Source organism: Zalophus californianus, chromosome 2 (genome assembly GCF_009762305.2).
Source record: "Zalophus californianus isolate mZalCal1 chromosome 2, mZalCal1.pri.v2, whole genome shotgun sequence".
Classification (NCBI taxonomy): Eukaryota; Metazoa; Chordata; class Mammalia; order Carnivora; family Otariidae; genus Zalophus; species Zalophus californianus.
Window position 1 is genome coordinate 40246961 of NC_045596.1, and position 27644 is coordinate 40274604.

The window sequence follows — 27644 nt, forward strand, 5'->3', positions numbered from 1 at the left end:
TGTCACAGGTAGCATATTGGTCACTTGCCACAGGAGAGAGTTCTAGAGAGCCGGAGCCTTCATAATCATGTAAGCTCATTTAACTTAATTTAGTGTAAGCGTTTGTACTTATACTTTAAAATGGTGTTTAATAAATCTTAATATATATATTTTTTTACCATTTTGCTGCATATTAACTTGTTTAGCTCATGCAAAACATTTAAGTCTAAGCACATCCTAAATTAAAGACCTACTTTGGAAGAAACCCATTTTTCACTTTTTATTTTCTGGGGAAAAAATTTTAAAAATTAGATTTCCTCTTTCTTTCCTCTTTTGTTTCAGACTACTTCTGCTACTGACTAATCATACTAGTCACGTTTGTTCCCAATTTAGGTTTTTACCTCCTTTTTTTAAAAAAAAATTTTATGTACGTCTGTGTATGTGTATATGGTTTCAAGTTTTTATTTAAATCCCAATTAGTTAACATATAGTGTAATATTAGTTTCAGGGATAGAACTTAGTGGTTCATCACTTCCATACAACACCCAGTGCTCATCACAAGTGCCCTTCTTAATCCCCATCACCCAGTTAACCAAACTTTTACCTTCTTCACCTTACATTGGCCTTAACAAGTAATGGTCCTATGGTCACATCCTTAATTCTTATACACTTGCCAACTGCAAACTATAAATATGATAACGGAGAGCCCACATCCTTACCTCTGCATCTTCCAATTCAACATCTAAAAAGTCAAAATCCTTAAAAACGCCAAACTGTTGTTCACTGCTGTTATCTTCCACGACGACTTCTTCCTCCTGGATCATGTCTTCTGTTGTAGAAATCAGGCTGGTCTGTTGGTCCCCGACTTCCAAATCCTCATTAGAAGAAAACACAACCTGACCCCCGGCCAAAAAGAAAGAAAGCAAAGCCACCCGTCAGCTTCATCACTCTGCGTCTGAGGCACTGGTGCCCGAGAGAAGCCCCCACAGGCCTCCTTGGTTGATGAACTCAGAGCTTTAATCTGGTTTTCATGCTACCGTCTAACCGGCTGAATACTTCATCACCATGACTGCCAAGTGCCACAGAGACAAGTAATATCTTTTTCATTCTTAATTAATGCCATAAAATAAGGGAAGTTAGAAAAGGCAAGCAAGGAGCCGGAGTAATTTGCATCTCTTCATGGAACAAGAGGATTTTTAAAACCTTTACACATGCTGTCGTGATTACTCACTGATGGATTCTTTGGAAGGCCAGATTCTGGACCACAGAGAGAAAGCACATTCATTAGCTTTTCTCTTGTTCTTCGCTAAGAAAAAAAAAAGAATTCAAAGGTTAGGATTACCGATAAGGCAAATTCTCAAGTTGTCATACATACAACAAAATTGATTTTCTATAAATGTTCGTTTTTGATGGTTTTTTATGTACCTGTGATAACTGTGGCCTTTTCCAACTAACGGGAACCAAGGCGTTAGAATTAGAACCAGAAGAAGTGGAGGAAGTACTCCTAGTAACGGCAATAACTTTCGGTTTCCCGTTCCTCCCAGCTGCGCTAGGCTGGTCACCATATTTATTTCCAATAATTGGTGTCTGCATAGGAACAAAAATGACAGTGTTTGACTCAGATATTTCAGCATTAAAGGACTGGGAGTGTATCTACGAGGACTTTTTTTTTTTTTTTTTTTTTTTACAACCAGAAACAACAAAAGGTGAAAGATTACTTAGCATGAAGTAGATGTTACAAAAATCAAAGGTAATGAGGTCTTTTTTAAATTTATTTTTTAAACTTTATTTATTTATTTAAGTCATCTCTACACCCAATGTGGGGCTCAAAATCACAGCTCTGAGATCAAGAGTCGCATGCTTCTCCAACTAAGCTAGCCAGGCGCCGCCCATGATGTCTTCTTTTTTTTTTAATCAGAAAACTTCACTTTATTGAAAATGACTCTCTGAGAACCCTATCAGAGAGCTTATTCCTATCTATCTATTTATTTATTTTGGTGGGCAGCAACGTTTATTGAGCAACAGTATAAAGCTCCCAAAGAGGAAGGGGACCCAAGAGGGTTGCCCAGCTTATTCCTATTTTAAACAGAGATCTGCTTTCTTTAAGAACCACCACCTCCTCATCTTCCCCCTCCATGATTATAAAATATATCCTCTTTGAAAGCTCAGAAAATATTAAGATGATCTTTAAAAAAACTACCTGTAATCTTATCACTCAGATTTGACATCTATTAACATTTTGGTGTTCTTCCCATGCGTCTTGCTGTATGTGCTTCAGTAAGGTGCTTTTGCAAACATTCAAGCTAAGTAACAACTCCAAAGAGGAAGGTATCTGTGTAGCTTCTTACTACAATTTGAATGTATAACACGTTTCCAAATTTTTATCAGTAAAAATTCTATGATTATCCAAAACTCATTTATATTTATTCTGGCTTTGTGATCTGTCTTGCATTTGCCTTTGAAACTAACAGTCAAGCTTACCTGCATGTCATACAAGTACCTTTATGATGTGGTTCCTGCTTGTCTCCCTGACATCATCTTCTACCACACCCACCTGAACCTGACACTCCAGCAAAACTGAACTTGTTATTGTCTTCCAAACAAACCATGTTCTTATGGATTTACGTTTTGGCACATGCTGCCCCCTTTGCATGGAATATTCACCAACCAACCAAACCCGTGATCATCTTTTAATAGGGACTCCAGACTTCCAAGGAGGCCTTCCCTGATACCACATATCTGGGTAATTATATGTGGACATTTGCCAGGTGTTGGTGACTTGTTTATGTGGCTGTCTTCCCTACACATGAGCCCCTGGACCTTGTGTGATTCATCTCTGCTCCTCCACTCTATCTCCACTGCCTACACATAGCAGGTACTTAGGAATTTTGACGAAACAAATTGAAATTAAGCATATCAAGTGTTTTGAGAATTCTTACCACTGCTTTAGACAAGATAATTAGGAACAGGAAAGCCTGGTTTCTCCCTCATATCCTATGCTATGTAATCCGTGACAGAATTCTGATACTAACTAAAAAATTAGCAATAAACATAGTTCCTTTCTATCTAAAAAAACATAACCTGTAAAGCTTGGGAAAAATTCTAATACCAAGGCTAAACAGCAAAAAAAATTTTTTTTAATCTATGTGATTCTGATCGATACAAAAGTGATCAGATCTTCCATTTTCATTGTTCTCAACTTCCTTACAATACTTGTTCAGTAACTTCATTCTTGAGAAATTCCTTCTTTGGCTTCTAAAAGATGATTTTAATGGCTCCACGGCCAATAAGAAGTGGGTTCAGGTGCTGGAAAAAATATTGGGGGTTCCCAACAAGGGTCAAAATTTTTTATGTGAGATTTGTGTTAAATATGTGATGTAATAAAGGGCCCAGCTTCCTTCTGCACTGGGGCCCTGAGTCTCTAAAGTATTGGGCTCCTCAGGTCTTAGTTTCTTTTAGTTTTATTTTTCCTTTCACGATTTTAACTGTCCATTTCTAAAACACTGAAGACCTTACATTGTTACTTCCACCCAAGTTTTCCTCTAAAACGTCAGATCTTAAAATCTAACTGCCTACTAGGCAGCTCCACTGGTATGAGTCTTAGCGTCAGAGTTGGTATGCCAAGATTGACCTCAGCACCCTCCCCTTCCAGCTAAGATCTGCTCTCTTTGCCTTTTCATTCTCTCTGAAAGGCATCAACATTCATCTAGTTGGCAAAGCAACTGTCCTTGATGCCTCTTCCTCAGCTAGTACCTCCTCTCCTTCCCATGAAATCCTGTTTAGGACTTCCTTAGTCTTTTTGAAAACCATCCCGACCCTCTTCCATTTCCTCTGCAAATGCCTAGAGACATTCCAACACTGTCTTGTAATTATTCTAACAGATTCCTTATTGACTTCCCTCTCTTCTACCCTGGTCTACTTTTCCATCCTGTTGCCAGAGGAAACTTCCCAAAATGCAAATCCTACTATTTCCACTCCAGTTAAAAATTCTTTAAGAGCTTCTACTGCTTCAAGACAAGACCATCTTGTTCCGATGCATGCAAGATCCTCATGATCTTGCCTCTTCCTGTGCTTTCAGTTTCATCTCCCATCCTCCTTCACACCTCCATTCGCTATCGTCTGTGCTCAAGGTATATTATAAATTGGAAATTTCCAGAACACCATGCTTTCTCACACTTACAAAGCTTCATTCATACATGCTGCTCTTTCTTGCATTAATCTTCTCTCCCCAAACTCCCATATATGCCCGTCTAGGGTTACTCTATCTTTCAATACTCAGATCAGGTTAGATGTACATGTTGTATTTTCCTAAGGTACTTCTAATGACTTCCAACCAAAGCACTTATCACAATGTTTATTTACCCATTTCCCCAAGAGTCTGTAGGCTTTCCCTACGGACAGGGCCTTTCCCCACCCCCACCCCATTTTCACAGCACCTATCACATTTCCTACGGAGTATGAGCTTAATCAACACTTGTTGAATGAGAGAATGAATAAATGAACAAATGAAAATTTCTAATAGAGCACCTTACCTCAGATATATCAAAATGAAAATCTAAGGTCTTCCCAGGCAACTCCTTAGAGACATTATTAAAAATCTTGGTGAAAGATATTTCAGGAGAACCTATATCTCCTCCATAGGTCTTGGGTATATCATTGGGTACAACAAGACTTGCAGAGCGAGACACCACCAGTTTTAATATGTTAAGGGCTTCCTTCCAATAAGGACTCTGGTTTAAAAAAAAATAATAGACATATAAAAGTTACAAATATATATTTAAGAACAAAAATTTAGTGTACACTGTAAACAATGAAAATATTGTTTCTATAAAAACTTTTGTAAATCATTCATTTTTACTTTAAGGCCCTTAACAGAGGGTCTGAGTTACAACAGGTAAGAAAATTATTTTTCTACTGTCAGATTTATGAGACATCATATACATAATCATGCTACCAACTCAGAATACCTTGCATTTCTCTTACTAAGTGCTTTGTAAATATTAATTTAGAAAGTCTAAATAGTAATCTCACAGTCGTGGTAAACAAAAGGGTTGTATATATGTGAACTTTCTAGATGAATGAAGTTATGGCTTTAAGACTCCAAACTTCAGATATTTTAAATCTTGGAGATAATTTTTAATGCATATTTTTTCAGACGTAAAAATATTTTAAAAAACTAAAAAAAATTTAGATTTTTCTTGACGACCCAAGCCCAAATCTGAATGGTAGGATTGGTATGATTCCTAATTTTGATTAATCATTACAACTAAAGTGATGTTCTCAGGCATTACTGAGTTGTATAGGGTGAGTTTTTTCCCCCTACATATGTGGCTATATCGCCATCTGATTGGCCCTTGGGACTACAAAGAGGCCAGGTTATTTGAGTTATTGAGGTCTTTGAGTTATTTTTCTGCTTTTAGTTTTGTGTATTTTTAACAAGATAATTTAAAAATGATTTACATGACCAAGACAGATATTTGTAGAGAAGAAGAGGAATCAATTTCTTTTCTTTTTTTTTTTCAGAGAGTGTGTATGTGCAAGTGGTGGGGGAGGGGGGTGGGCAGGCAGAAGAAGAGAGAGAGAGAATCTCAAGCAGGCTCCACACCCAGCATGGAGCCCTACACAGGGCTTGCTCTCAGAGTCGGATGCTTAACCAACTTAGCCACCCAGGTGCCCAAAGAAGAATCATTTTCTAATGAAGAATTTACAGTATTTTTTTCCCATCTATTGAAAAGCATACACATTAAAAAACTGTTTTTTTTTTTTCCTGACTTATGGTAACAAAATCACACCTCAATCTTGTGTTCTACATACTGTGTCACAGTTGACCATTCTGAGGGGGAAAATGCCACTAAAACAACAATAACAAACAGCAAGTGAAAAATCTTTGGCAGAACTGAGTTATCCAATTTCTTTAATAACATCTTGATATGAGGACACCTAAAGCACAAAATATTCAATAATTATAAAAATGTCCACATAGATATTATGACATTTTAAGCACATACTTCATTATAAAAAAAGTAGTTTATATTTAACAAAGTTATGACATTTTTTTTTAAAGATTTTATTTATTTATTTCAGAGAGAGAGAATGAGAGATAGAAAGCATGAGAGGGAAGAGGGTCAGAGGGAGAAGCAGACTCCCCGCTGAGCAGGGAGCCCGATGTGGGACTCGATCCCGGGACTCCAGGATCATGACCTGAGCTGAAGGCAGTCGCTTAACCAACTGAGCCACCCAGGCGCCCCATGACATTTTTTTTCTGACAGAAATAATTAGAAGCTCTGGACATTGTAAAAAGTTAAAACTTCTTCAGAGATGTTTCTGTAAATTATATTGGTAGTTGTGCTTGAAATATAAAAGATTATCAGGAGGAGTTCAATTCTGTGAAATGTTTGATGTTTGAATAAAGCAGAAGTCACTAACTGTGATGACCCATCAGCTAAATATGACTTCGGTCCATACAAAATTTAAGAAATTTGGGTCAACATTTTGAAATTAGGAGATTTTAAAGAAAAACCCACATTTCCAGCTTCTCTTCAAAAGTTACAAGTTCTCGCCACACTGGATCTGTCCTCCAACATGGCAGCCATTAGGGGAAGCTAAGTTGTGCTGTTCCCTTTAAATGGGGAATGTGCCATTCACTTAGAAATCTATCCCCTCTTATGACCACCTGCTTGCCCAGTGGATATGTGAGCTTGTGGTTCTGAACATAAAGAAATGCATCTGCATTTTATAAATTAGTAGTTCATTGTGGTATGTGTCTCTGTGGGAGATGCAGCAAATATTTGATGAGTTAACTTCTTTACGCCTTAAGAAAAGAGAAATGTGCTTTAGAAAAAAAAATATAATTGTTTGGTGAAGTATTACTCATTGAGAGAGAAGACAGAGAGGATAAACAGGGTCACCAAAGAATCTTACGTTTTTTGATTATTTGCATTCACTGACCATCAGGGGAATTTTATTTTTATTTATTTATTTTTAAAGATTTTATCTACTTGAGAGAGAGAATGAGAGAGAGAGAGAGAGAGAGCACGGGAGGGGGGAGAGTCAGAGGGAGAAGCAGACTCCCCGCCGAGCAGGGAGCCCTGTGTGGGACTTGATCCCAGGACTCCAGGATCATGACCGGAGCCGAAGGCAATCGCTTCACCGACTGAGCCACCCAGGTGCCCCTGTCAAGGGAATTTTATAAAGAATTTCATTACCTAACAGAATAATGGAACCCAACACTGTTTTATTACTTTCAGATATGAGCTAAGACAAAAACTCATTACTAGCCAAGTTATTGGCGCCTGGGTGGCTCAGTTGGTTGGGCGACTGCCTTCAGCTCAGGTCATGATCCTGGAGTCCCGGGATCGAGACCCACACAGGGCTCCCTGCTCAGCGGGGAGTCTGCTTCTCCCTCTGACCCTCCCCCCTCTTGTGCTCTCTCTCTCTCTCATTCTCTCAAATAACTAAATAAAATCTTTAAAAAAAAGGCTACAAAACATTCAGCTCTAGAAACTAAAAAAAAAAAAAGCAAGTTATTTCCATTTGTAAGTTTTGCTTTAGGGAATGCAATTGTAACTGCAGTAGAAACAAAATATTAATCTGTTAAGGCTCTTAAACAGTTTGTTCTCCTTCATAAGTTGTATCCACAATACTGATCTGCTCAGCAAGGCCTTTCTTAACAGATAATTCAAAGATGAAATTCAGTATAGACCAGACTGACTTGTCATCATTTACATTAAACCAAGTTTGATTTTCTTTCTAAATATCTGGGCTCCTTGTATCAGACACAGAAAGCAAGTCTAAAATACAGACTCTACAAAGAGCTCTTCTGTTTCTAAAAGTACTATTTGTTCATTATGTAGAATCTGGGTAGTGGCAGCAAGGCACAAGAGAGTTGCAAGTGTATGGTCCAGAGTGAGGATAGCTGCTATCTGTGTACGTTCTTTCTAGTCATTACTGAAATGTATATCCACAGATGTCATGGTTAATCAAAATTAGGAATCATGCCAATCCTACCATTCAGATTTTGCTTTTTTGTCACTTACATTAAGAACATTTTTTCCGTGTTGTAAATATTCCTGGAAACATGACTTATGGACTACTTCTCTACTCTAGGAATTTCAGAGTGTTTTTTTATGATTAAAAATTGTTCTGCAATGAATAAATTCTATACATAAATTTTGTGGTCACTCACCTGTACATATTTGCCAATAATCTTTATGATCTCCAGATTAAACTGCTTGACTGGGGCAGCAGAAAGGTCAATGTGACTCAAAAGACTATAGATGATCTGTAGTAATGATTGCTGCATGCTGGACAATCCTTTCTCTAACAGCTAAAATAATGTTAAAAAGTATACGTTCATTAGGTTAAGGAAAATTCAGTATTTATGATGTTGAAAAACATAATAGATTTAATCCATGATTTTATGGTTCGATGATTAGAAATCCAGAGACTAATAAATAATAAAGGTAAAAGATAATGTCTATTACTGTTACTTGTCTTTGGTTCAGAAAAGATCAGTAATAACTTCTCATTTTTTTATTATTTTTTTATAACTTCTCATTTTAATCTTAGTTTTTTCTTTCATTTCTGTAACTAATTTAAGTTGACCATCCCATTTAACCATCAGTTAAGAAAAAAACCACTACACCACCATCACCAAAGAATAACTATCCCCAAATCATTCATACCAAGCACACCTATTAGCTACACCATTTTAGACAAGCTTATTAACCTCTGAGCCATGACTTTTTTAAAATAATAAAGCAATCATGCAGCACCTGGGTAGCTCAGCTGGTTAAGTGTCTCCCTTCAGCTTAGGTCATGATCCCAGGGTCCTGGGATTGAGCCCTGCATCGGGCTCCATGCTCAGCGGAGAGCCTGCTTCTCCCTCTCCCTTCCCCCATCTCCCTGCTCGTGCTCTCTCTGTCAAATAAATAAACAAAATCTTAAAAAAAAAAAAAAGTAATCATATTATCTAAACTTCATATTTTTTGCAGGGCAATTGAAGTTAAATATATGTAGTTCTAAATATATGTAACTAGTCTCAGTACCGTTGTTAGTAATAATTTCAGAATTAATAATAATAATAAAACAAGGATAACTTACACTACTGAGGGTAACATTTGGGGCAAAGCGTTCTCTCCACAGACTGAAAAACAGTCACCATATGTGGTACAGACCCCATGACCCCAGGATGGGAGAACCAGCGCTACTTTAGCGGTGAGCTTGATGGCGGCACCAATGTGAAGCTGGTCTAAGGAGCTTGACTTCAAAGCCAATTAAGGGACAGGCTTAAGAAGTTAGACTTGGTTTTATATTGGCTCTTGTCCTAAAGGTTTAGGTATAAGATAAACCTAGAGACTTGCATTTATTCAGGTTAAGAAGCTGCTACACAGATCATCCCCACTGTTGGCTCTGTTTTGTTTTTTAAGATTTTTTTTTTTTTTAAGTACTCTCTACACCCAACGCGAGGCTCGAACTCACAACCCTGAAATCAGGATGTGCATGCTCCACTGACTGAGCCAGCCAGGTGCCCCCCAATCATCGTCTCTCCTAAATCTAAGGTTGATGGGAGCAAACCCGTCAAAAGCAACACCTTAAAAATGCACACCAGTCCTAAAGCTTTTTTTTTTTTTTTAAGATTTTATTTATTTATTTGACAGAGAGAGACACAGCGAGAGAGGGAACATAAGCAGGGGGAGTGGGAGAGGGAGAGCAGGGAGCCTGATGTGGGACTCGATCCCAGGATTCTGGGATCATGACCTGAGCCGAAGGCAGACGCTTAACGACTGAGCCACCCAGGCGCCCAGTCCTAAAGTATTTCATAAAAGTCAACATCCGTGACATAGCTAGGTTAAACAGTGTTATGGGCAATATTTGAAATGTTAATATATTGAGTTATGAATAATTTCTTTTAAGCTTATACAGTGTTTTAGGTTTAATTTTTAGAGGTCAAGTTTTAAAAAGGAAGATATCACTTTATAATAAGCTGGCAAACAGTTTTAGTGACTAGGACTTTTTGAGATTCTTTGTGGATATCACTCAATAATTTACTTTTTTAGGCATGAAGTTAGTTCCTCAACAAATAAATATTAACTTTCTATGCTGTTGTAGGGCTAGTGTTTTTTTAATTCCATCTTTAGCCGCCCAAATCATGTTTTAGATCAGGAAGCAAATGTATCATCAATAAGAACTTACCCAGCAGAAATGCCTTTGTATGCTGTATTATTCTAGAATGGATTTCAAAGTCAGGAACTAATTTTTTTAGAAGCAAAAAGTATAACCATTCTCTAGGATCAAGACCACTGAAAACCCATTTTTTATTTGAAATAAAGGTGAAATTTACATTTTGAGTTTTATGTCACTTAAGGACAGTGAATGAGAAAACACCACAAATGAAAAAAAAAAAGCCTTTATACTTGAAAGTATACTTTATACTTTCTTTATACTTGAATTACCCATATTTTCCTTTAAAAAAGGACGTTATCTATATTCACTTTCAAAGACAACTTGAAGATTAGTATCAGTACTGCTTCTAAGTCCACTTGAAAATTTTGCCATAGAACAGTTAAAAAGTACTTTTGTTTTTCTTTTGGTAAATTTACCTCTGCAAGATAAGTCACAAGATTAAATGTAGTATCTGAGAAGGAGTCATGTAGATATCTACATACGACATTGATCCAGTTAGAACAGTCTCTGGAATACGTGTGTGTACTGTACAAGCTCATCATGTGAGCCAGATTGACAAGTGCTGGGCATTTTTCTTCAGCACACACCTAAAAAACAAAGAAAATAATTTCACTCAATAATTTAGAGGTAGATGTTCAAGCTTTAATGCATTTTCTTTAAGTACAGTAGAAAAGTTGAGAGAAAAAAGCACAAGGCATTTGTAAGAGAATAACTTAATGGGTAACATGGAAGATTAATAGGTTGAGAACTCCTATGGGTGTTAAATAGTAGGACTTTTGTCTTACCAGCTGCCTCTGGTAAAACCCATACATGGTTTTGTAAATGCTACGTTATCATTTGTAGCTGTTTTGTAAAGAATTCCGTTTTGTAAAATCCCTGTGGTGCGCAGTCACTAAACAGGCAGGCTCCGTGAGGTTCAGAGATGTTGAGCCAGAGCAGAAATGCTTTCGTCTCCAGCTCCCTTGGTTCTCTGAGTAGGGCAGTCAACTGCAGAGATGCTCACATGCGTGACACATTCAAAGAACTTCACTGGAGCTCTGATAAAACTCTGCGTTCTACGTCTCCAGAACATCCTGCATGACATCGTGCGTGACAGCCTGCACGATGGACCCCAAATTGCCACAAGCTCCTAAGGTCCTTGGCCAGTAAGTTAAGGTCACTTCAAAATGTACTGACTTCCTAGAGTTTGTTTGATCCAGTATTATGCAACCTGAATCAATAAATGTTTGGGAGGATCTTACTGACCACGTGTACCTTGTCTGTTCCCTGAGTTGTTGGTGAAGGTATTCTTTAGCCTGCTCTGGGGGACACCTGAACAGTACAGAACTGGAAAGGGGCCACACTAGTCTTTTATCCCTGCCTATCATAGAGCTAGCACTGAAATTTTGTCTGGTTTTCCTTTTCTTCACTTATTCTACCATCTTATTGATGTTTTGTCTGTATTTTCACAAACTGCCTAAAGCACTTAGTAAAGAAAGTACCATTGACTCCCGAACAACGTGGGGGGGTGGGGTGTTCAACTGTGCGGGTCCACTTATATGCAGATTCTTTTCGATAAATACAGGATAGTACTGTACGCATATTTTCTCTTATGATTTTCGTAGTAACATTTTCTTTGCTCTAGCTTACTTTACTGTAAGAATACAGTATATGACACATGTAGTATACAAAATATGTATTAATTGACCTGTTTACATTATCGGTAGAGCTTACAGTCAACAGTAGGATATTAGTAATTACATTCTGGGAGAGGAAAAAGTTATATGCGATCTTCAACAGTGCAGGAGGTTGGTGCCCCTAACCCCTTTGTTGTTCAAGGTCAACTGCAGAATATTAACCTTTTAAAATATATGTACTTTTCAACTTTCAGATGAATGTAACTGTTACTTTGATTCATCATGTGGACATTATCACTGGATAGGCCTGAAATAGGAAGGCATGCAAGACTCCATGGACTATTAGCAGTATCTTGTAAGTTATTTTTATAAAATTATTAAAAGCAGCTAGTTTCATGCATTACCCTTTTACCCATAAAACAGACGGGGTAGGAAGAAAAAAAATTTTGTTGATGTTTCTTATCTGTATTTCAAAGTATAATAATTAAGCATACTATTTTTATAATTTCACAACTTGTTATTTTTTAGGAATCATTTTAATATTTTAAAGTAAGTTCTTTAAAATTTTATTTTTTCCTGAAAAATAAATCATTCTTATATAACTCTTACATCCTCAAAAAATATTTTTTAAAGCATGATTAAAAAAAAAACACTTGTTTAAGAGGAAGAAAATTCCTAGGAATAGATGCTGTATAATTTTATAGTAAAGACAATGGCTTAGATTTAATTTTGGAATTTTTGAACGACCAGGTTAAAGTATGACCCCAAAAGAGTATGCAAACATTTTTAGCATACTATTTTTGCTATAATGAATAGCTTAAAAGGACAATACATCTTAAGTGTTGCCTCACTTTGAAGTTCTGTGCTCTCCAAGGGCACAAACAGAACTAGGGATATTTGCATAATGAGGAAGCACATAATGGCAGAAAATTACTTTCAACAGTTTTAAGTGAGAGGATAATTAAGGAATCAATTTAATTCATATCCTGCAGGTTGCTGAAAGCAGAGGGAACCTTTTTGTCTTGCTCAACAGGAAGAAAATAGACTTAAAAACAATTTATGACTCATAGAAAGCCGTATTTGGTTTCTTAAAAACAAAAAGGTATCTGGGAGTTTCCTGTGCTTTGCCTTGGTCCAGACAGCACAGGCTTGACCCTCTGAGGGGCTTCCACATCCTTTGGGTCGGGCTAGGCTGGGCTCCCGTCTTGGGCCATCATTCCACAGGAGGTTCTCCAACGGTGTCCCCTGCCATTCTAAATGCTCCTACTTCCCTCATTAAAGGACTTGGGGCTTTTTATGTTTTGAAATCCCAGAGTAAGCCCATATAGTTTTTTCCCCTTTATATGTTCTTTCTTACCTCTCATGAAAAAAAAAAACTTGTTTACAACATTCTCCTAATGATAGGTCATTAGAATAGTAAAGTGAACAATATTTTAATAAATTATTTTATATCACTTTTAGACCTCATTAATGCAAATACATGTTGCTGGGTTTTTTTAAGGCAATCATTTTCAAAATTAAGATATGTTTCCACTAACTGTAACTCTTCTTTTTAAATACATGCTTTTCAAACGATTATGTTAAAAATCTCTCCATATCTAATTTATTTAGCAGTGTAATCAGGGATTCAACAGCACACTTTACTAAATATTACCTTGTCATTTATTAAATAGTATCTCTCAAGATAACAAAAGGGTTTCTATGTGTGTGGCTCTTAAGGGGATTCATGGGGCTGGGGTAGCTCAGGGATGAATCTGCACTTGCAGGCGCTGGGATCCGGGCCCTGGGGAAGCGGGTGTTCTCTTTGGCTTTCTGCGTGCTTGCCCTTTCCATCTACTGTTGTGCTACTTGTTAAATGACCCGCAGCTTTTAAAAGGTTGCTCATATAAAAAAACTCTTCCAGAGAATTTCACTTGCTTATTCCCTTTTGTTGCAAATTTCTCTCATTTTCTCCTCCTGTTTTAGCTAGGTTGTCTTCTTTCTGCTGCTATTCACTCATCTCCCCTAGTTCAGCTAATTTCCTACTGTATGTACATGACTTGTGAATTTATACAACTCCTTCTCATAACTGTTCATATTTTCAGTCTGTAAAGCCTTTTTTCCAAGACTCAATGAGTGACAGAAAAAAAAAAAGAAGAAAGAAAATTAAGAGTTAAGTTTAAGCACAAGGCGAGGTATTTGGGTTCTTTATTGTTCTTGAGAGGAAATTATTAAAAAATCATACTCTTTTAAAATTATGATTAAGAGCTCTAACACTTTCAAACAAATGTTAACAGATGATTTAAAAATTGGTACATTCCTGTTTCAGAAACCTTCAGAAGGAAAGAAAATAAGGGAGAGAAAAGAAAGAAGCCAGCAAAGAGAGAGGAAGAGAATGTTAAAAGGAAAAAGGCAAAAGTAAAGGGTGAGAGAGAACTTTTGGAGTCACAGAATGTACTATGCCCTCTCCTTAAGGCTCGGGGCCTTTGCACATGCAATTTCTCCTGCCTGGAAACCTAACCTCACCCATCTCCTAGGTTCTTGTCCAGGGATCTTATTTTGGTCACTCCTATTCAGCCTTCAGTGTCTGGGCAGACTTTTGCTCTCTGTGCCCCTGGAGTCCTGCCCTTTCGTTGCACACTTATCAGCCTCGATGGCGACTGTCTACTTACTTGCTTGCACCCCTACTGTAAGGCCCACAGGGGCAAGTATTCTGTCTCCTTTGATTATCACTGCATTTCTGGCACCCAACCCAGTGCTCAGCAATATTTGGTAGGAAACGAATGAATTGGAGACTGACAGAGAGGTAGAAGATAAAGTAGGGAAACAGAGCAGAAAAAGACTCAGACTCAGAGGAGCATTACGCTAAACAAGTAATTTTATTCACTGTGATTTGAACAGTGGTAGCTTACATCATTACTGTAAAACTCCTTTATATGCATGAAAAGAATAAAAATTTAGATGTGAAATTCACAAAGGAAGTCCCAGTAAAAGATCTGAGATCCCCCCCTTTAAGATAAACTCCAGAAAAATTTCCCTTTAGCATTATCTGTCAGCATAACATTTGCTTACCTTTGCTATTCGACTAGCTGTTTCTTTGCAAAACTGAGTTGGGCTGTCAAAATGCTGGATTAAGTGAGGCAATAAGCAAAGGATGTTAAGAGGAAAGCCTATCAAAAAAAAAAAAGCAAACAATAACCAATTTTATTGCACATTATTTAAAAACTAAAGGTATTTTTTTAATGGTTCACAGAAACCATTTTCTTTTTATTTCTTGGAGCACCTGATCTTCTACATTCTTTTTTTTTGCTTTTACCAAGGAAATTAAGCTATCTCATATATTCAAACAAACAAACAAACAAGTCAACCCGTGACTTTGTGGAAGAGCAGAAATTAGTAGACTTCAAAACAAATTAGTTTACATTTCACTACATTAAAAAGCAGAGAGTTGGTGCAATTCTATTAACATCACCTGACAACTGGGAAGGATCCACCAGCGTGTGTTTGGAGACAGCAATGAGTTTACTGAGGAGGTGCACGGTCATTTCTTGCGTAGAGACTGAGGTAAAACCCTTAAGGAAGAGCTGCTGAAGGCCTGGAAAGTTATTCCATTTCAATTTGCTTTGTACATTTTCAATCTTCTCTCGACTCTCCGATTTATCCAGAGGCAAATGGATAAGCAGTTTGTTGAGAAGCCTAAGAGCCAGGAGGTATTCATATTCATAATCTGATTCTAATAAAGATGCTGCTATCCAAAAAATGGTGGCCATCAAGTTGGCAGGCTCAGTAGTGGACTGCACATCATACATTCCCTTCTCCCTCAGAGAGGAAAGGCTTCTAGTCCTTGCTAAACTATTGCTATGGTTTATCCGTCCATCCATTATATCCAGTGTGTTACTCCGCCGCCGGTCACCTCTTCGGTCACCAATTAAACTTAATCTCAGAGAGTTACTTCTTGCATTACTGTTATATCCCAAGTAACTGCTACTATTAATGGGACTTGTGCTTAGATTGAGTTGTCCAGTGCTTTTCCTGTTAGCTGCATACTTGTTTCCCATTATAGGATCATGGTATGAGGTTCTTTACAAAAAAAAAAAAAGAAAGAAAAAAAGATAAATGCATGTACAATCACTTCTTTTGCTACATTAATTTTACTCTCGAAAACACTGAAAAAACACTGTTACCAGGAAAAATTACGTTTGAGTATATCTGACTTTGCTTACTTCAATTTCAGTTCTTTCCTCCATATTAAAGCAAAATATACAACGGTGTCTTTCCTACTGTGGCCAACCGTTTCCTGTGAGCTGGAGGATGTGTGATTTGAAGTGAAAATTCTGCCGCAGTTATCACTGACAACTTTCCGCTCTAGGATTTAGTAAACGTTATGTCCAAAGCAGAACTCATCTGTCTTCTCCCCAGACTTGATGGTCCCCATGTCCTTATTTTTGTCAATGCACACTCTTTCCCCCCCAAAAAATCAAGCTCAAAAATTTATTTTTGATTTCTCCTTCTCCCTCACATCTGATTATCACTGATTTAAAAATAATGACAGAATGCTGCCTACAGGTGCCAGCAGTATGCAAAGCACTAGCAATACTGAAGTCTGTTGGGAGAGACAGAGATGCAAAAATTCATAGTTTGTTAATTACTGTTATTAAACTCTAAAGAAAAGCCCCGTGAGAACCCCCAAAATGGAGTAATTCACACCACCCTCAGGGAGTTAGAAATGCTTAGCTAGGTGGTGATATCTGAGATGGGTCTTGAAGGACAAGCCAATTCGGGATTTGCAAGGAAGAGAAAGTGGGAGAGGAACAATTTGCAGCAGATGTGAGTGGGGAGGGGGCTGGCCGGCTGCGGGGCAATGGGATGGCGGGTGTGGCAGGAATGGAGCTGGTCAGTGGTGCTGGCGCCCCGTCGTGCAGCAGACAGACCCCTGACCAGGACCTCAGAAGAACACCACACCACTAACAGCTCTGTACGACTTCCCCACGGTCTCCCTGCCCTCCTGTCCCCAGTGGTAATCCATCTGAGTTGTTTGGTATTATTTTCACTACCAACACGAGAATAATATAATGTCATAGTCATGCATATTTAGCTACTGGAGTTCTATCTACAAATCTACAGTTTGTCTGGCTTAAATTCTTACTGAGAAAGGGCAGAAAGAAGATCATAATGCTTCATGGTTTCAGCCAAAGTATCAATTGCAGATTCCAATGTGAGAAGAAGCTCAATCACAAATCCCTAGGTTAAAAAAAAAAAAAAAAAAAAAAGGCAGATTTTCATTAATTATGCTCTGGAAAAAAAAGAAATCGCAACGGACTTCCCGATGAGATTTAAAATTAGAACAAACTCAACATTAATATTACAAAATGATTAAACTCTTGAGCAACATGATCTTGTTGATTGATGAAAACTCATCAAACTAATGGTTATAATGGCACAATTCACCCAAAATTGCTCAGGCCAAAAATCGAAGTCATTTTTGTTTCTTTCTCTCACATCTAAATTAAACCTATCAGCAAGTCTTGAAAATATTACTTTTAAAATATATCTGAAATCTGATGCCCTCTCTATACCTCCACAGCTTCCCTTAATCTAAACTACCTCCATTTCAGCGTGGACTTTTACAATAAGCCCCTTAGCTGACTCTTACTGCCCTCCTAAGGACTCTACCTAGCCTCTGGAGTTTTCAAAATAGCAAATTATATCTATTACTTTCCTCTCAATGAAGTATTGTTTGCCATCAACTCAAAGTAAAACCCCACCTTGCACTAGGGTCTACCAGACCTCACATAATCTGGACCTGCCTATGTCAACGTCCTGATGTTAGACACCCCCATCCAATACACTAGCCATACTGGTTTGCTTCATGTTCCTCAAAGAAAGGTCAACTGCTTCTGCCTCAGGGCCTTTGCACTTGTTAGTCCTATTTATCTGTCTGACATATTCTTCTGGATTATCACAGGCCTCAATTCATTCACATATGTGTTTAAATCTCACCTTGTCTGATGATCATATATAAAAGCGACTCCCTCTCCCCTGCAACTCTTTAACCTGTTACTCTACCTTATTATTTTCACACTATTAAACACTAAATAAAATGATGTTACATATTATTGGTGGATTAGAGGCTTATTTCTCCAATAGAATGTGAGCTCCAGGAATGCCAGGAACTTTCTCTTGTTCCCTACTATATTCAGTGTCTAGAACAGTGTTAATAAAATCACTAGTCTGTATACACATAAGTTCTCAATTGCATTATTTCACTTAATTTATCTTAAAAATTTAGCACTCTCCATTTAAATTTAACTTCCTATCTCTTTTACCTTGTGGTCATCCCAAAAGAACATCCAAGTGTGTGTGCATGCATGCGTGTGTGTATAAATGTAAAGCTTTCTCAAATAGGCACTAAATATCTGATTCAGTTAGTATGTTATCAAATATTATTTACAAAACTGTTTCATAATTCTTTACCTGCTTGTTAGCATCTGACAGGAATTCTGTGTAACCATTAGACCTGCTGTGCCCTGTACTTGACAAATGAGTTCTTGACAATGAGTAACTGCTCAATGGCTACTGAAAGAATTTAATGCAATACCTGTGCATCTTCCCCTGGGTCCCCTACAGTTTCTACAAGTCTGGACAGAACATCAGAAAGTGTAGTTGCAGAAAGAGGCTGCTTTAGGGCCCTGAAAATCTGGAAGGATCTCCCAGCATAGTGTCGAGAAGAACAAGAAAGTGCTGTTTGCAGAGCAACTTCACTAAGATGATGTTCCAAATGTATTCCTTCTGTGAAGACAAAGGATGGATACAAGTGAGTGCTTCTCTGTTGCTTGGAATGCAGGGTTATCATCAGAGGTTAACCATTTTAAACCCAGTGTCCAGCACACTGCCTGGGAAACCAGGCAGGCACTCAGATTTTAGAGGTCAATGCTTTTTCTTTTCATTAAACTCCATGTGCATTTTAGAGGACTCTTCAGTCTAAGCTCCAGGGAAGTATTCTTTGAGAACAGGGTTTCTGAACCTCAGCGCTGTTGCCATTTTGGCCAGACAAGTCTTGGTTGTGAAGGCTGTCCTCTGCAGCATACTTGCTTAGCAGTAGCTTGGCCTCTGCCCAACTGGATACCAAGAGTAACCAGTTGTCCCCTGCCCCCGAGTAGTGACAAAAATGTCTCCGGACATTGCCAGATGTCCTGAGGGACAAAATCACCCCTGGTTGGGAACCAGTGCTTTAAACAGATACATTTTTACTATAATTTTCAGTATGTGTTAATTTTAGATCACAGAAGTCTGTTACAGTATAAATCAGAATTTAAGTTTGTCATCTCCAACTGTGTTCCTTTAATGTTCTTGTTTCCTAATACATAACCACACCGTAACTTTATGCCATCGTATATGAAAAGAAGAACCCCAGAACGTCACAAGTGACTTTTGTATTTTTTAAGAAGTAACTAAATTTTTCTTGAACCAAATCTGTTATCACAAATGAGTTAAAAAAGAAAACCTGTCTAGGAGCATCTGGGTGGCTCAGTCAGTTAAGCGTCTGCCTTCTGCTTAGGTCATGATCCCAGAATCCTGGGACCCAGCCTCGATCCAGCTGCACTCCTTCCTCTGCCCCTCCCCCTGCTCATGCTCTTTCTCTCTCTCAAATAAATAAAATCTTAAGGAAAAAAAAAGAAAAACCTGTCTAAAACTTTTTAATGTAGACGTGTCAACTGTCAACTCTTTGCTAAGCTGAATCAGGAATTTTCACATCACATTAAAATATCTCATTGAAAGTAAGTATTATCTGAAATATTTAATAAAAGATACCTGAGTTTGACTGCTTAAAAACAGAAACCACATGTTTCAAAAATGTAGTTAACTGCTCAGCACTCTTTATGCTAGGATTCTTGGCAGAAACATCCTCATGGTTCCAAAGGGGCCCTCTTTTTCTGAAAACAGAGAACAGACATAATCCCTTGGTTTTAAACTGACATTAACAGTTTTACTCAGTCACCTAAAATGTGCCTTTGCCACTAGAAAGGACAGTAGCGGAATAAATCAAATAGCACGCACACAGTCTACTGCTATTTATGTACTCGAATGTGCAATGGTCTATGTCAAGTAGAGGAAGATCCAGGTTCCGTGTAATTTCAGCCTTCCATCATTACAGTTAAATTCTCTCAGAGATGGAATATAAAGATGACAAATTCTGCCAAGTGAGAAGAATACTGATTTCTGCTTCTGTGTTATAGGTCACAACATAATTTGGAGAGGCTAGACTGTATTTAGATTGTAATGCAAAGAAAATAATTTACTAGCTAAAAATACAGGGAATGTTTAAGACAAAATGGTTTCCTCTTCGCACCAGGGTCTACTAGACCTCACATAATCTGGACCTGCCCACGTCAACCTCCTGACATTAGACATCCCCATCCAATACACTAGCCATACTGGTTTGCTTCATGTTCCTCAAAGAAAAGCCTCTTACTTCTGCCTCAGGGCCTTTGCACTTGTTAGTCCTATTTCTCTGTCTGACATGTTCTTCCGGATTATCACAGGCCTTTAAAATATCTTTGCATTCTCAAGGCTGCCAGCTTGGTTAGTTAAGGGTTAAATTCCTTATTACCTCAGGCCTGAAGTGCCCTGAAAATCTTTTATGTGCTCACACAGCCACCAGTTTGCAACACCTTTAATTCGTCCTGTTCATTGCCACGAGACTGATCGTTCTCAACATACTTAATCGTGTCTCCCACCCTTCCCATCCAGCTCAAGGAATTTCAATAATTTCTGTTTTCTGGAAAGATGAAAGATCTGTAGCCTGTGGCCTAGGCTTCATGGCCCTCCAGTCTGAATTCTCCTTTGCCTACAAAGTTTTCTCGTCTAGAAACATTTCCCTCAGCATCACAGTCAGACTGGATTACTCACCATTTCCAAATACATTTTATTTCTCACGCCCCTGATGATTCTGCTTTTGCTGTGGAACACCAACCCGCCTGTCCCCATCTATGTTTCTTCCTTACTTATGGTGCCTTGCAAAGAGTAGGCCATAAATAAAAATTTGATGACTGACTGATAATGGAGCTAACGAAAGTGGAATATGTATTCAGATAATACTGTATTCTCTTTGGCCACTTGGTATCCAGATACGATTAAGGCCCTCCTCAGGGATAACTGTGTGAGCACAAAAGAAGAAAGTCTTTGGAGGCATCAAATTATCTAACTATCACACAATACACACCTGTGTATTCCAAATCAATGGAACGCCAGCAACGCAAAACAGGGTTCACCGTAGCTGACAAATGAAAGAACGACTTAACGCAGCTATGAGGCCGGAATGGTGAGAGCTGAACCGTTACCTTGAGGTAATGAATTCCATGAGGGTTTTGACTTTTCCATCCTGCTCTACTGAGATGTCGACCTCATTGAGGATAGTGGTGTGCAGATGGGAAATGGCAGCGCTGTTATTTCCTAAGCTGATACTAGAAGAGGTAGAACTTGAGCTAAGCCCTGAGTCAGTCATGGGGGAGGGCTGGTAATCAGGTATAAAATCACTAACGCCCGCTGAAAGAGAAAGATGGCCGTGAATACCAGACAGGAAAGGATCTTACACACTCTTTACACTTAAACTCTCCTTCCTTACAGGTTATACGGGACACATGCGGGAATCTTAGCGCCAGCTGATGCAAATCAGTGCTCCTTCCGTGGGAGCCTCGTCAGCACCAAATTCCAGCAAGCGAGTTTGGGGGCCAACATTGTTTTCCACAGCCTACTATTAAAACTTAACTATTTGGATTTCCTGTGAGGTCTCTGCTGCCATCTGCTGAGGAAAGTTGAAAGTGGCACTTTCCTAATATTTTGGCACGTTGCCTCAACATGTGTTGAGTCCAGTGTTTCCACAATGTGAACTGATTTTTCTTACGGAAAGGATTCTATACTTTCCGCTTCATTTTACTTGAAGAAAGGTAATTTTCAAGTCTTTGTAATATTTATGTCACTTATTAAATTCTTTTACAGGTTGTTACTAATGCCAATCTTCACAAAATGGCAAAAGGAGTCATAAAAACAATAAAAACAAACTATGGAATTTTAAATAAAGATGCTTTAACATAAAAGAGGCATAAACTTTATTCTATTAATCTTTTAATCACATTTTAAAAGGTGAAATATTTCCTAATAATTGTTTTCTTACTAACCACACGGTTTTAAGTAAATAACTACACGCTTTTAAGTAAATAACGGGTTTTAACTAAGTAACTTTCACCCTGTATCTGACGTTATATGACTAGTAAAAAATGTAATTTTATTTCATTTTTTAAGAACAATTATTTTCTAGATCATCTATTAGTAACTTGATACAAACAAATGAAATAAGTAAGTTAGGGCTATTAGGAAAGAAGAAAATATAACTTGCAAAGTAAAAAAATTCACACCAACAGTGAAATAACTTTTATATTAGAGTCAATAATTTGGACCTCATTACTTCAAAATGTATGATTTGGAACTTACTAGACTTAAAAATGTGTAACATTTTAAATATAGTAAGTATAGGGGCACCTGGCTGGCTCAGTCAGTTAAGTGACTCTTGGTTTTGGCTTAAGTCATGATATCTCAGGGTCGTGAGATCGAGACCTGCATTGGGCTCCACACTCAGCAGGGAGTCACCTTTCCCTCTGCCTCTGCCTCTGCCCCCGCTCACATGTGTGCTCTCTCTCTCTCAAATAAATCTTTTAAAAATAAATACATACAGTAAATATAATCAAGTGAACAAAAAACTTTAAATGTCTTCCTTTGTCCATTTTTCAGATCTCGAGAGCACGAGGAATCTAACACAAGTTCAACATCTTTTCCATAACTGTGCTGAATCAGCTAAGCACTTTTTCACTGATCTTCAACTTACATGTTGAGAACTTAACATTTTTAAGACAAAGACCTTTAAAGGCAATACAGACTCAAATACTCCAAGCTTAATTCTTTTCCTAGTTAATAAATAATGTATATGGTACTTAAACTAATAAAACTACATTTAAAAAAAAAAGTATTTCAACTTTTATTTAGTTGACTTTCTCCATTGCAGATTTCAACTTAATGAAGCACGATTCCACTGTCAATCAAATTGGGCATTTGGAGCAAATACCTGTGAAAGTGTAATCTAAGTGTGCAATCTGTTTGACTGTAAGCACCCTGGGCTCATTAAACTCCTTGTTCCTGAGAAGGACAGAAGCAACAGTGCGGATGTTACTGTTGGATCCCATTACTATTAATAAGTGCAGAAGCAGGCGTTTACAATGCTCATACACCTCAGGGTGGCAGTGGTCAAACCCTAGAAAGGACAGTAGAAAATCATCATCAATAGAGAGAAATAATGAGTACTCTTGCTTCCAAACACATATTTTAAAGAAAAGCAGACATTACGGAAAATATTTTGTAGAAGATGATGTACTACACGAAAATATTTATTGGCCTGGAATTCTTATGCCCTTTTACAGTAATAGCCTGTTGTCTTAGAGCAGCAGGAAGAACCAAGACAAGTTTTCAATGTGTTTTCTGTCTAAAATTTAGCCATCTGTCAGAAAGTATTACTCTGGGGGTGCCTGGGTGGCTCAGTTGGTTCAATGTCTGACTCTTAATTTCGGCTCAGGTCATGGTCTCAGGGTTGTGAGACCGAGTCCCACATCAGGCTCTGCACCAGGCATGGAGCCTACTTGGGATTCTCTCTCCTTCTCCCTCTGCCCCTCTCAACCCTGCTTCTCTCCCTCTCTTAAAAAGAAAAAAAAAACATTATTACTCTGTTGCATAACACTTTATGTAAATAAATTTCATAAAGGCAAGCATTTTTTGTGTGTAGCGCGTAATGCAAAGTCAGTAGATGTTTGATTACCGAAGAAATGAAGTAATACATATATAATGAGTGTGCGTATCAGGAAAATTTCGGAGAAGATGGCTACCTTGACTTGCTTCAGGAAGTCAACTCTATGAGCGTGAAAAGTACCGCTGATGTGATGGAGCCCGCGGGTCTGTTACCGAGGGCCCAGGGGAGTTTCAGCTGTAATAATCAGACTGTCCAAAATCCCATTCTTTTGGGAAACACTTAGAACCCATTTTAATTTTCCATTTACACTGAAAGTTTCCAGTTCCAGAGGTAAATTAACTTTACTCTTGCTACAGCTACCGAATTTTTCCTGCTAGAGGGTTAAGTATGTTTGTGAGCAGTGGAGGGGCCGCAGGACAGGAATGGGAATGAGGACAGAGGATCTATTTGTGGTTAAGAGAGAGGTGAGGACTAACTCCCTACTGGACCATGAGGAGCACTGTAAAAAGTGTCATGGAATGATATACCAAAAAAAACAAAAAACGAAAGCAGAAACACTGAAAAACTAGACTGTCTTGAAATTATCACCAAAATATGATGGGACATTGAGTTAGAACAATATTTATTACCTATAAAAATTGCATGAAGAAGAAGATGGAGGTAGCTTCCCCATTCCACCTTCACACTGTGATCAATGATCAGATCAGTCAAAAGGATCACGGCTATGTTACACCTGTGACAAATGAGAATGCTATCAATGTCCTATCAGAGTAAGCCTGGAGAAAATCTTATGCCAGTTACTTGAAGACTTGAACAAAGTATTTTATGGAAAAATACAACTTCTCAAGAAAAAAAGAAGAAAAGAAATATAGCTGAAGAAACCATTAAGTGATAGTTTTAGAGAAAACATTACCTGCTAAGGGCTCCCCCAAGTCAAGGGCCATAATTTCTTCATCTTCGACCCTGACACCTAGCACGCACACTGCTTGCCCCATAGTAGGTGTTCAGTACGTGTTTGATACGTTAATAAATTTTGAAAGAATGTGGTAACTGTTCTATTGTGACTTTGCTAAGTAGAATTCAGTTTAACACAATTCAAAATAATAGTGCCTAGTGCCATAAAATATTTTTCAGATGTAGTAACTGGGTCCCAGAAAGGTCAAGTAACTATGCCAGACACCCAGAAAAGCAGCAGCAGAAGTAGATTTAATAATATTAATTGTAAACAGAATTCTGAGTTTGTAGATTTCTTAAACTCTAAACACATGGATCTCATTTGTTGCAGTATCAAACGAAAGAAATGGCTTTTTATTCCATGTTGTCAGATAGCATAAAGAAAGCTGAAGGTGTTAAGCAGCAATTTGGCTCATATGAAATAGGAATGATGCTGTAGTCCACCTGTGAAGAGGTAATCCAGGTGATGACGTTTCAGGCAAGTAATCCACCAGTGGTGACCAGCAGCCTCCAGCTGGTGGGAAGGGTAGTGGCTCTCCTTGATTATGCTCCATCACTTTCAGTCGCCAATTAGAATAAAGTGGCATTGAATCACCTATCAAAATAAAATGATCTCATTTTCTACACCATCTATTTTCTGCCAACATAAGCAAACTCTAGTAAGACACCAACTATTTATAGCATTGGAAAGTGATAAAAAATAACTTCCCACTCTTTTGACATAGGTCTGCTAGGAAGACCCGGGTACAAATATTATCAAGTCAAGCAAATCAGAGAGAGAAAGAGCTATCAATTCAGGTTCCATCATCTATATCAAAGCAAAACTACACTTGCACTCCGTTAAGATTCCAGAATTGATGTCCAAGCCATGAAACCACATCATAGGTGAAGCTGCCTTGTAACAAGGGCCTTCTGGTAAGTTACTCAATTCTAAATTTCCTGAGATAGGGTCAACACAAACCCATCTTAAAAGGAAATCTGCTCTACCGCAGTGGGGCTGCAGGGTGTAATAAAAAATGACATCAGGAAATGTGAATTCTGTGTGACATGGGTAAGTCACTTAACCTCTCTGGACCTCAGTTCCATCATGTGCAAAGTGAGGAGATTGGACCAGATTATCTTCAGGGTCCCTTCCCCAGTCTGAAGGCTGGTGCTATTCCACTCTACCCCAGTGTTAGAGTGAGACTCGGATAGACATTCACTTTGCAATTGCAAGGGAGAACTTTTCAGTAAAATGTGAATCCACAGAAAAAGAGCAAACCTGTTAAAAAGAAAGCAGGCTGTAGCCAGTGTCTACGATGATTCTCGAGAACCAATTCTTATGTTCCTTTTGATTTATCTGTAAGGGAACCTATGCTTTGAAAACAAATTTCCCCCATTCATGCCGCTTCTTAAAATCAGGACATTTCAGATTATGTTGGAACACCACCACTGGCAGTTAAATACTCTTCTTAAAAACAATTTATCAGAAAAATATATTCACTGACATCAATATAATAATTAATAATACGCCTTGCCATTGTAGTTATAAAAAACATGTGGAATTTATTACTTTTTTCTTCTTCATAAGATCCTCCAGAGCTGCTACTGTATCGAGATTCTAGTCTGTGATGTTGACGATTTAAGTGACTGCTTAGTCCACTGTAGATGTCTAGGTGCACATAGCTACGGGAATGATCGTGGCAGTTAGTCACAGTTCATGGTAAAATGGTATTTGTACTTTCGGTTTCACTTTCTACGTTTAAAAAAGAACACAGTACATAAAATATTAACAAAAGCTTCCTATGATATATCTTAATTCCCACCTTACAGTTCAAAAGCTTAAGCTTTTAAGTCAATTATTTCTACCTGAAGACTTTTCCTATATTGTGGTAATAATGCTCTGGTGAAACCTAGCTTATAAAGAACAGGCAGAGTAAATAGCCATTTAGAAAAGTCTAAAAATGTAAACGACACAAAAAGAGACTGGACATACTCAATCTATTCATCCATTAGAGCACATAAAGGGATCTAGCATGTCAGCATTCTGATGATAAAACAGTTAATGTGGCAAATTTCCAAAACGGAAATATATTTCTTCACATTCAATGAAATATATGCTGCAATGCAGAAATGACCATTTATTCTGATAATACTATCTGTCAAACTGAAAGGCTAATGAAGAACAGAGAGGTACTTACCTCTCTTCAATATTCTCTTTAATGGGCTTATTATCAGGATTGCCATCTATGGGAGCTACCATTGTATTGCTACTGGAAGTAGTTCCTGCAATCAGAAATAAAATAGTATCTGTGAACTTAAAGCCTGGGATAACTCAGCAAGAACAAGGATTTCAAAATTACAGATGTTAAAACTCTACTACAATGAGAGCAAGGCGATTTTTAAAAAGGAATGTACTCCTAATGACCAAGAGGGAAAGGAGACAACAGCAACTAAATTCTAGATGCTGGAAAACAAATGGACAAGAAGTAATTCAGCTTTGAGAAGGCCGAATCTTAAAGCTGGTAGTGGGGGAAACCAAGAAGCTTCTATATCTATACTGCTGAACCTCCAAGACTCAGGAATTAGCAGCACTGAGTACCTCTGGGAGTAGGGGTTGAAAGTGTTGCTAAAATGGCAGGCTTGACTGAAAATCTATTTCAGAGGTAGTTGGTCCCCACGATCTATGCCCCTCCCTCTTGTAACTGGGTAGCTGTTTCTCTCGACTTCCAGAAATCTTTTCTTTTTTCAAGTTTACTCATTTAAGTAATTTCTATACCCAACATGGACCTCAAACTCATGACACCGAGATCAAGAGTTATATATTCTTCCAACTGAGCCAGCCAGGCACCCCCAGGAATCTTTTCTGATAAGAGTAAATAAAAGATTTCTGGGCGAGGGCACATTATATACAGCTGAAGGAGGAAGGACTTTATTGAGAATAGGGAGATGGAGGGAAAATACCAACAAAATTTGAGATTATATCCCCTTGAAAGCTTCTCACCCCATGGGGCTACCAGAAGGCTTGAAGACGATGTTGTGTGTGTGTCTATCTGTGGATTCTTTGTATTTGTACATACAGCCCTACAACCTCTACTTTGGGTAGATGACTAGTAGAGTTTTGTCTGGGGAATCTGATTAGTCCAAGAGAAGAGACC

The 27644-nt window shown here is 38.1% G+C and overlaps 1 protein-coding gene and 1 long non-coding RNA gene across 17 annotated transcripts in view; one reads left to right on the forward strand and one right to left on the reverse strand.

Annotated features, from left to right (window-relative positions):
- FRYL (FRY like transcription coactivator) overlaps positions 1 to 27644 on the reverse strand; it is a 251574-nt gene that overhangs the window by 31988 nt on the left and 191942 nt on the right. For 9 of the 14 annotated variants that reach the window (XM_027600445.2, XM_027600452.2, XM_027600450.2 and 6 more), the window contains 17 exons: positions 26688 to 26772; positions 26060 to 26172; positions 24952 to 25102; positions 24183 to 24286; positions 22879 to 23064; positions 21101 to 21305; positions 19572 to 19693; positions 18358 to 18548; positions 16906 to 17000; positions 15232 to 15839; positions 14832 to 14929; positions 10581 to 10751; positions 8165 to 8305; positions 4512 to 4709; positions 1405 to 1566; positions 1211 to 1285; positions 699 to 887 (listed from right to left, as the gene is read on the reverse strand). In XM_027600445.2, coding sequence (XP_027456246.1) covers positions 699 to 887; positions 1211 to 1285; positions 1405 to 1566; positions 4512 to 4709; positions 8165 to 8305; positions 10581 to 10751; positions 14832 to 14929; positions 15232 to 15839; positions 16906 to 17000; positions 18358 to 18548; positions 19572 to 19693; positions 21101 to 21305; positions 22879 to 23064; positions 24183 to 24286; positions 24952 to 25102; positions 26060 to 26172; positions 26688 to 26772 — 2894 coding nt within the window. The remainder of the gene's footprint in view (positions 1 to 698; positions 888 to 1210; positions 1286 to 1404; positions 1567 to 4511; positions 4710 to 8164; positions 8306 to 10580; positions 10752 to 14831; positions 14930 to 15231; positions 15840 to 16905; positions 17001 to 18357; positions 18549 to 19571; positions 19694 to 21100; positions 21306 to 22878; positions 23065 to 24182; positions 24287 to 24951; positions 25103 to 26059; positions 26173 to 26687; positions 26773 to 27644) is intronic. The other 5 variants (XM_027600454.2, XM_027600447.2, XM_027600453.2 and 2 more) reach the window with 2 other exon arrangements.
- LOC113925831 lies at positions 42 to 22852 on the forward strand. Of its 3 annotated transcripts, none has more exons than XR_003521068.1 (6): positions 42 to 69; positions 12035 to 12135; positions 18387 to 18573; positions 20888 to 21106; positions 21387 to 21706; positions 22548 to 22852. It is a non-coding gene; the product is annotated as an uncharacterized LOC113925831 (long non-coding RNA). The 3 variants fall into 3 exon arrangements; XR_003521067.1 differs by lacking the exon at positions 42 to 69 and adding an exon at positions 2619 to 2854; XR_003521066.2 differs by lacking the exons at positions 42 to 69; positions 12035 to 12135 and adding an exon at positions 13956 to 14184.